The 10,341-nt window shown below is 35.7% G+C and overlaps 1 protein-coding gene across 1 annotated transcript; it reads right to left on the bottom strand.

Moving 5' to 3' along the window:
• Positions 1-4,751: 4,751 nt before the first annotated feature.
• On the bottom strand, positions 4,752-8,021 carry GCK72_009255 (uncharacterized protein; the record flags this gene model as incomplete). Its single annotated transcript, XM_053727290.1, has 11 exons — positions 4,752-4,898; positions 5,178-5,315; positions 5,366-5,454; positions 5,503-5,578; positions 5,628-5,919; positions 6,268-6,392; positions 6,447-6,549; positions 6,597-6,926; positions 7,032-7,147; positions 7,197-7,346; positions 7,926-8,021. The coding sequence occupies 11 exons, from the start codon at positions 8,019-8,021 to the stop codon at positions 4,752-4,754; spliced, it is 1,662 nt and encodes a 553-aa protein (XP_053586867.1).
• Positions 8,022-10,341: the final 2,320 nt, after the last annotated feature.

Genomic DNA, 10,341 nt, shown 5'->3' with positions numbered 1-10,341 from the left:
CTGAAACACATCACGTGGTTATCATATGTTTTCAGCTCAGACATTGTTCGCACATTCGACAAAATATGGGTAGGAGTCAGAACTTTAAATAAACAATTGAATGTTTCGGGATAATATTTTACGAGTCATATTTCTGATCTAGCCAGTTATTATGAGTGAAGAACTCGTTTTAATACTGCCGTAGTTCTTGTTTTCAAGCGCTGAGAGTTTGAAGTAAGGACACGGTACTCCCGGCTATAAACTTCCGATTCTTACTTCTCACAACTCTCAATCCCCGGAAAAAAGAGAAACCCAGAAGACTGCCGTCAATGGATGTGTTCATATTTCACGTTTATTACTCTCCTTACTCTAATCCTCTTTCGAAAAGAAATACTCGAAATACTGGAAGACATTTGAAAGAAAAGTTGTAAAACAGAAGGAGATTATATTGTTCAAAGATTGGGGAAATTGAATTGAGGTGATTGAATTACGTACTTATCAGTGAATTCTTATGCCATTTTGATTCGTAAACAGAAAAATGGAAGTGAAAGTGTTGGACGAACTTTTTAAGAACAGGTCGGCGGAGTTGAGAGCAATAACAGGAAGAGAGCCTGGAGAAAAAAGAAGAAAAGGACAATTGGATTGGTTTGCAAAGGAGAGAAATTAACTTTACCTTTGATGACAGTTTAAACTTTCTTAAATCTTGTTAAATCTGGATAATTCTTGATTTTCTGGAGTATTGTCACACGCTAATTAAACCCCCTAATTACCTAAAAACGTCGGAACATCAGAAGCTCACTTAACTGAAGAAGACACACAAAAATAGTTGGTCAGCAGCTGGAAATGCAAACAAATTGAGCGGGAGACCAACCACTTTCCGATAAACGGGTCTAATTGGGTTATCAGAGACTCATGACGAGAGAGTACAGATTTTCGAGTGACGCAGAGAAAATGAAAAGACAGTTGGCTCGATGGACGGGGGGAGACGGAAGAGGTTAATAAAAATCTCGATGATAAAACTTTTTTTTTTAGATTTCAAAAAAGAAAAAGGGGACGGAGTGGGTGAGTGAAATATGAGTTGTTCTTCCAATTTCCTGTGAAAAGTTTAATCCGAGAAATACCGAGAAATCAGTCTGAAATCTGAGAAGCTGAAGAGGAAATTGAAATGACTACGGTACTCTGCTATGGGGAGTTGAGAGAAGATCAAAATGGGATGAATCAGGGAGAAAAAAATGAAAACAAATGGATAAAGGGTGGGAAATGGCTGAAACTAAACAAAAAGAAGAAGAAGAAAGTGTTCAACATCAAAAATGAAAACTTTCTTGGGAACATTAAACTGGTCGAGTGTGGAGTGATTCTTATCTGGTGAAACTGTGAAATTGTACAGTTTGAGAGGGAGTAAAATAGCTATAAATTCAGGTAGAGGTGACATGTTAGTGGAATACTTTGTTCTAAGATTCTTGACCACTTCAAAACTTTTTAAAGCAGAAAAATGACAGGTTATCAAGAGATTATTCCATGGTTTACTGAAACATATCTTGGGAATCTTTCACAATAATTAAAAAATAAGAAAAGTCTAAAAAGGCATCCAGAGAAACATACAAACAAGCTGAATTTTTTTCTAAGTTATAACAAAAAGGTTCAACAAAAAAAGCTCCCAAATCATCACTCCTCAAAACCGATCCTCACGAAAACTACAAACTATTGTATCGATACGTACTTTGTAGCATGTTTGTTTTTCCAGTTTCATGTAGACTTTCAGAAATCATTGAAATCCAAGAAATCTCCAGGAAATCGGATACGTTTTCACCTTGTCTAGATGAACTCTTCTTTTGTTTTCTTGGCTTCTTGAAACCACAGAATAAAATTAAGATACATTCAACTAGGCTATTTCAGAATTTCTCAGTGCGTCAAAATCCAAAGTGATATCTGGTTAATACTAGGATCAAAAGACAAATAGAAATCAAGAATTAAGACATCAAAGTAGAAGAAGAAATATTTCGATCTTTTCCTCTTCCTTCCAATATTTTTCCGTAGGCTGAAACCGGAAAATGGCGTCTTCTGAATTCATATTTGTTTGCCCTAGATTTCTCATGTTTCATCGCTTTCGTTTTTGGAAATTACAATTGGAGGAGAGCAGAAGAGAGAAGGGAATAAATGCAGATGACATGACGTATGACTTCTCTTTTCGAATCATCAGAATTATAGTAATAAGGAGGAAAAGAAGGAATTTGATGATGAGGAGTCAGATGTGTGATATTAATGGAATAGAAGATTCTACTAAGAGATTCAGGGAGTCAGAGTATTCCAGTATTTCAGCTACCTTTACCATTTGTTAAATACAAATGGTGTTCATGAATGAATGTTTATTGGTTCACTATTATATTCATACCCTCGGGCTATACTCTTTGAACCTTTGCAGGCTTCGTTCGAAATAATAATCATTTAAAGAAAGACTGTTATTCAAAATGAAGCAGCAGAAGATTTTTTGAACTTTTTGTCCGGTTTATAATCTAGTTTCCCTTCTGAAACTCTGATATTGGTATTTAGCGTCCTCGGTAAAACTTAATGACTGAAAACAGTCTTGGTATCAATTGAGCACTAAAACCTTGAACTGAAATATTTCGAAAAGATCCCTAGAAAAAAGGAAAACAGATGACTGCTATCCGCATCCAGAAGGTTTATGATCCAATACAAGACTCGTTTAGAAGCTTTTCTGGAAAGCTCAGAACATTCCATAAAATTAAATTTTGTAAAAAATATGTGAAAAAATTCCCAGTATTGAAATAGAAGATTTCAAAGGCCACCAGTATCGAAATCGGTCATCTCCTGCTGGGAGACTTGCTATGTTTGTTTAGTTTAACATAGGTAAGACATTGTAGTTTTTGGTGGTCGAGAGAATGGAAGAAGACGGGAAATTGTTGAACTCACTGACTTCAAAGCATCAAAATACCGTTCCTTGATGACACCTGATAGATCCCAGAATCATCTTGTGAGAATGAAGACAGGCACCAGGTGTACTGTATCTCAGTTATCTAGACAACTAAAATATCACGACCTATCGAATTTCCTATCTGTTTGCATTAGAGTAATGTTCGAAAATTCAATTGTTTGAACATCCCCAATATCCCCTCATAGAGACTGATATTGTGGGATTTTCACACACTTAAAAGATCAATCTACAGACGGAAAAAATAGAAAACTTTGATCTAATCACGGATATTTGACCTACTTCAATGAAATATTGCTCAAGTATGAAAATGACGTTTCTTTTTCATTTTTCAGAATAAAAGATTCTAGTTTTTTAAAGTTTGGAAATGTCTCCGGTTACCAAGTTGATCTTTAAAATCATTCGACCTTGATCTCTAAAGTTTCAAAATTTCAAAAAAGTTTTTGTTCAAAAATGGGGGAAATTGGAAGCACATAGAGTTGGAGTAGCTGTGAAAGGTGGCAGGTACCACCAGCACAAACCACAGCACAATTGGAAGCAGAGTTGAACTTTATTCTATTAAAAGAGAGGAGGTCAGAAGGCGTGACGTCTTCAGAAGAGACAAGGTAACCCTGCGAAAGTAAGGAAAAGAGATGAGAGAAGGGGCAATAAGAATTGATGTGATTGGTGGAGAGAAGGGAATGAATAATAAGAAGGAGAAGAAGAAATAGAAAAAAGAAGGATTCTGTCACATGTCAGTTACTGTTTCCCCACCACACCGTCTCAGGAAATTCGCGGAAGACAGTTCTGAAAACTGGTAACGAAACGGAAACTGGCAGGACAGGACGCCTACGCAAATTTCATATTCATGTATCAGAAGGTAAGTGGTTTTTGAGATTGACTTTTTTAGAAATCTCATATTTTTTCTGAGTTCAATCAATTTCCACAAGGTAAAACAAAAAGAATTGTCGCAGTGTTTTGTATTTAATTAAGAACTAAAAAGTATTCTAATGAATAACAACTTGTCCTTTTCAAATATGTCCAGAGAAAACATATTTGTTTACATTTTATTGTTCTAGTTTTCTACTTTTCTATTTCCAAAATAATCTAGAATCCTTAGATGTTGACCACAAAAGGGTCATTGTTTGGAAGGGAAACATCAAACACTAGTTGTTATTGTCAACACGTTTCTTATTATAAGACGGTTTGGAATTTTTAATATACAATTAGAAAAAAATATTAGAAAATTGATTGGTTATGAGATTTAAGTGATCTGAAACCTTCTGGTAAAACTCTTAAATACAAATCCTCTGCAACGTTTAGAAAACGAACAGATAGAAATGTAGTCATTGATGCGAAAATAATATTGAGATAAATTGAAACGGTGAAATTCAAAAATCCGACATATTGAAACAAAGCAAATGTAAGTGAAGAGAAAATCCGAATACAAGATAAATTTCGTTTTCTATTTCAAAATTTTCCGATTTCAAAAATAGAACCAAAGTATCCGAAAAGTTGATTTCACTCGAATCATATCCTTAGCTTTTGGAACAACTGGAACAAAACAATAATATTTGATATGTATTGTTCTTCAAGAGGCGGATAGACATTTCTAGACGAAACGCAAATATTATTGCTCGTTCTTTTGCGCTTCCTCCTTCCATCTCGTTGAAAAATGACCATCTTTCTCTCAAAAAAAGGAAACAGAGAATATGAACACATTAATGTATGAAAATGTTTATTTTCTTTATCAAAGAAAAGATTGAAGGCTATTTTTCAGCAGAGATCTGTTGAAACATTAAATATGAACAAATTCAGAAAAAAAGGTTTTGTACATTACTTCTCAGCAGACTGGATACGAAGAATTCGAAGAAGAAATTGATATGTTTTCAGGGAAATTATTTAGAGAGAAGATGAAATATGTCCATGTATTCATGTTTAGTGAAGTGATTATAATGCAAGCAATGTTCAGAAGAAATCCACAAACGATCTAGAATATTCTAAGATTTGAGATGGAAATAGAGTGACTTTTCGACTCGGATTTCGAAAGTTTTTGTTCCGGAAATCGGAAAAAAATATATTTATCAATTCATGTCATGAAAACTGATAAAGTTGCTAATTGCTTTCGAAAAAACCGGCATGCCATCACATTTTCGTTTCATTTCGAAAACCGGTAAATTTTTTTGCAACTTTTTCGGAATTCGTGATTTTTTTTCGAAAATTTTGGCCAGCACTGTTTTCGAAGCGCCACTATAGATGGAAAGCTTACCATTTCGATCATTGAAATCACTTTTGTGTCATATACGATTGCATTTGGAGGCGTTGAAATTGGAAGCATGAAAGCGAATGAGCAGGCTACTGTAGTTGGAAGAGCAAGGTATAAAGGGTGAACACCCATCGATTCGGCCTGTAAAAGACGAGATCACAACTTGAAATTTTCAGAATAATCAATCTTACAACTCCGAGAGCAATCGGGATGAAGATACTTCCTGTCGATACATTGCTTGCAAATTCAGTCATTATCACGATAGTTGTGGTTACGGTCACTGAAAATTTAGTAATTTTATGATTCAATTCTGGGATTCGACACATACACTGCAATGGAATTGAGCTCATTCCGATGAAAATCTTTCGCATTCCACACGAAATTAGTTGAGACAATCCAGATTTCTGAAATAAAATCCAATGTACTTCCTTTCTAATTCATAAATAAACATACATCCACACCCTCTGAAATAGCATATCCAGCACCAATTAGAAGTGTACATGACCATGAGAACTTGCTCTTCATATCAGTCCATTTGAGAATCGGCGCAGTTGGATCAATTGGATCGAATGGATCTTTAGGCCAAACGAATAAAAGACATGAAATGAGAACACCAGATACACTGTCAGATAGATAGTTCTTGTGAGGTAGAAGGTCTCCCCATCCGGAGGTAAATCCGGGGTCACGAGAAATCCAGGATCCGATGAGGATGACGAAAAAGGTGAACACGGACTTCTCGCCCCATCTGGAATAGTTCAAATTCCGTAAAACCTCTCATAGAGATGCCCCAAGAGTTAGGTACGCAATATCTCAACTGCTTTAGCAGCTATCAAACTTTTTTCAATTGAAGAAATATTTTTTAAGTATTAAGCTATATTTTGTCTGTTGGTAACTTTTTGATATATTTTTTGACAAAAAAGATATACCACGTTAAGTAGGTTTTGCTGGGACACCTCTATTAGAGGTTTTACGGTATATTAATTTCAAAATCTCCTTGTCATATCGATTGAACTCCAATATACCTGGATCTGATCCTAATGAAACAAAACGACTCAAAATAAGAAGTGTCATCTCTATCTTTTCTGAAACTCACGATATATCTCCCAAATCCTCATACATTGACTGAATATTTTTTTCCACAGCTTTCTTCAGGTGTGCCTCCTCTTTCGTTGGCTTCTCAAACCATCTCACAAGTGTGGATGGTCCCATGAAATAACACTGCAACAAGATTTTGAATATTCGAAATGTATGTTCAACCAGATGAAAACTAACCACTAGAATAAGATAAGATGCTATTAAATAGAAAAACATTGGTGGAATTGCAAAAACCATCCATTGTAAATATGTCATTGTGACCTGGCCTTCAGGATATCTTCTGTGAAGAACAAAAATTATACTTATTGTTTCTCGAGGTCCACTCACTTATTAATATTTTCTCTAAAAACCAAATTTGGGCCAGTCGATGTGATGATAGCAGTTCCCCCGATAAGTGAAGCATGTGCACATGCCAATATCATTGCTTTGCAGAATCCAGAATCTTGTGGAGCCATCTCATCTAATCTTAATTTCTCTGCTATCGTTGCGTCATCTGGAGGTGGCTTCAACTTCTTATCTCCTTCTTTTAAATGTTGAACTGCATCAGCCATACTCATCAGAAGAGCAACTGCTGTTGGACACATGAGGGCGGTACATGCAGTGTCAGAGACGAAGAATGAAATGAGACTTGTGATGCACATGAATCCGAGCAACATTCTGAAAGAAAGTCAAAGTGGGACAACGGCTTTTAGGAAAACAAGGAAAGGGAGTGAAAAGTTTACAATTAAATATACGATAATAGTAGTCCATTTGATCCCTTACACTGGTTGCTTTGCTCCAACTTTCGTCAATAATTTCAATGCGATTCGTCGATGTAATCCAGTTGCTTCAACTGCCATTGCCATGATTAGAGTGCACATAAAAAGGACTATCGAATCCTAAAAACATTTGAATAAAAGTTAAGCCTAGGGAATTAAAAGTATTTACCTTGAAATAGACTGGACTTATTTGTTTGGATGGAACAATTTGGAGAATCGGGTAGAGAGCCAATGGGAAGAGGGAAGTTACTCCGATGGGAAACGCTTCCCCGATCCAATATGTGGAGAGGAAGATTATGGAGAACAAACATCTGTATTCCTAGAAAAACACTTCATTCGAAAACTTGACAACTTTTCTCTACGAACCATCGGACCCGGAAACTTACTAGAAAGTGTAATTACAGTACTGAACTAAAATATATCATATTTTGCCTTTTTCAGTTGAAAAATCCCTGAGAAAAATAATTGTTAGTGCGTCATGGTAAAACTAACAACTTTTTATGGGATCAAAAAGACCAAAAGTAGAACTTCATTTTTGTAGATGACAAATTTTTTGTAGGGGTACTTCCTAGAGAGTTGTAGTAATTTGGAGTGGACAGCTCAAAAATCGCACTACTTTGCACTGAAATGCGTCGATTTGAGGGAGAAATTACTTTGTCGATAAAGTTATATTGTGAGGACGTTAGTTTTACTATGACACACTCTCAAAGTTAAGCATTTTTTCCAACTGAAAAAGGCAAAATATGATATATTTTTGGTCGGTATTATAGGTAACTTTTTCTTGGTAAAAAACTTGCAAATTCATGAGTATTAACAGTAAACAGCGTAGACTCAAATCTTCGCGAATAACCGAAAAATGAACAAAAAACTATTTTCGATCTCTACAAAAACCACTTACCGGTCCAAAGAATAACAAGGGAACAGCCACCAATGGACCAAGAAGAACCAAAATCTTCCGAATGACAAGACGTTGTGGGGAGTTGTTAGGTTTCATACCTTCGTCTGATACCTCTGAACAACAATTCATTCTTTAGGGAGATGAATAGTTTGAATGAGGAAGGCAATTGAGAGAAGGGAACAGATCTTTTTGAACTTGTCACTTTTAATCTTCAATCACGCAAACTTAGTTTTTTTCACATCTGTGTTAGAATATAACATGATAAGATGAATGTAAATATCAATCAAATAGAAACACTCCTTTCTCTTTTCCTCGTTCAAATGTACATATCGAAATGACGGAGTTAGTTTTTGTGAATTTGGACAAATATTTATATGTTGGTAGATATGCAAATGGCAACATTCTGTCATCAGGTGACAACAGGAAAAGAGAAAAAGGGGGAAAACTGCATTTTTTGGGTTGAAGTATGGTTTCGATTGAGTTTATTGAAACTGAAAAGAACTGAGTGTTCAAATGTGCTGTGTTGGATGTGATCTTTGAGGTTTCAGTTGTGAGATTCGAGAAACATATCAACTGAGATCTTGCCTTACTTGGAATAGTATACGGTTACTGTAGGAAATACAAAGTGCATTTACACTTGCTCAGATTTCTGTTAGTTTGTTGGGCCTTCTTGGCAAAAGATTAGGGAATTCGATAAGGTAGATCAAACTTCAGAAAATAGATCTTGGATGAATCTAGACGGTGGCGCAGTCGTTTCCAAAAAGAAGCGTATTCACAGAAAGAAAAAAGTTGAAAGGGAGATACTGACGTATTCTCAAAATCTAGAACACCTGTCAATCGAGTGCAATTACAGTGTAAAAGAGAGACTGAAACTGAAAAAAACTGAATCTTTTCTCCTTCTCCAAATTCTCATTCATTTGTTCTAAAAGAGGCAGATTTGAGAGGTAGATAAATGACCAGTTTTTGTATTTGGAAGAAGCAGAGAAAGGAGAAGAAGAGGACACAGATCTTCTTCTTTTTTGAATCCGACTAAATATAGTCATGAAGTGGAGATAAAAGACGAGAAAACACTTGAGATAATGAGTGAGCAACAACACGATCGGAGGGGGAGCAACAATTGATAAAACAGATAAAAATTTGATAGGCAAACAGAGGGAAATTGAATGAAAAAGAGAGAAACCAAATGGTCAAGAGATAATGCAAAGTCTAGGGGCGATTCAGATTTGATAAGTGTTTATGAGAATTTTCAAATATAAAAACAGTAAACAAAAATCACTTTCTCGAAAGGGGCTGGCTAGTAGGACGGTTAAAAAAGTTCAGTAGAGAGTTCTTGAATATTTGGCGTGTTTTCATTTCAATATTTAGAAATTACGGTACTGGGAAAACTCCTCTGGACCAAACATGCTAGAGTCCGGCCTATCCATCAAAGCATTTTTGAGAATGTGTGCTCGGTTTTCTGTGGAAACATGAATGAAACTTCTCAAGTTCTATTCCATGAAAACGTGCGAAACTGTATTCCAAAAAAAATGATAAATCATATTTTGTTGAATGGGAACGACTCTTTTGTAAACATCTCTCGGGAATTTCCATACTTCACAATTTTTGAGAAACTTTTCAAGGAAACCCATCCGAAGCTCCAGTGTAATCCTTCTAGAATTATACAGTTCTCAGCTTACTCAACCCTTTTTAATTTTGGGCTCACAGCTTCAAGAAAAAGAGAATTCCAGATTGATTTCAGCAATAAAGGACACTGATAAAACTCACGATCATAGCGCACTGTTCCATAGTTTCGAATAATGAATTTCCGCATAAAAATGGATAGACAATTCCGTTTCATTCGACATAAACCTCTCTGGTCCAACTGGTTATTTTGTTGTTTTTGACGAGAATTTTAATAATCAATAGGCATTAGAAGGAGACAGAGAGAGAGAGAAGTGCAATATTTGATTGACCACCTGTTTGGCAGAAACATGCAAACATTAGATAACAGAGTACAGCTTGTAGAGACTTTTAAGTTTCGCTGACAGAATTGCAGAAAGTTTTCGGTTACTGTTTCCGTTGTACGTTCGCCTTATTAACCTAATGTTTGTAATTCTACAGCAAGAATTTCGATTTTTTGTATAATACATTAGAATTACTTTGACTTCGCCCCGCCCACTAGATTTAGAACAAAAGTTGAGCATTCCTACGAAAATAAAGTGCAAATGATATTAAAAGAAGACATGTCAGCCCTGAGGGCCAATAGAAGATCAGAAATCAAAAAGCGGATTCCCCCGTCATTGACCCTCATATCTCTATCTACCCATTCTATCTTGGTCCCGCCTGTCATCCTCTAGACTGTCGTGTACTCGGATTGTACCCAAAAACCATATTTATTCTTCCTTTCGTCATTTTACAATATACTCATAAATCAAAT

Source organism: Caenorhabditis remanei, chromosome III (genome assembly GCF_010183535.1).
Source record: "Caenorhabditis remanei strain PX506 chromosome III, whole genome shotgun sequence".
Taxonomy (NCBI): domain Eukaryota; kingdom Metazoa; phylum Nematoda; class Chromadorea; order Rhabditida; family Rhabditidae; genus Caenorhabditis; species Caenorhabditis remanei.
This window is presented reverse-complemented; position numbering and strand designations above follow the sequence as displayed.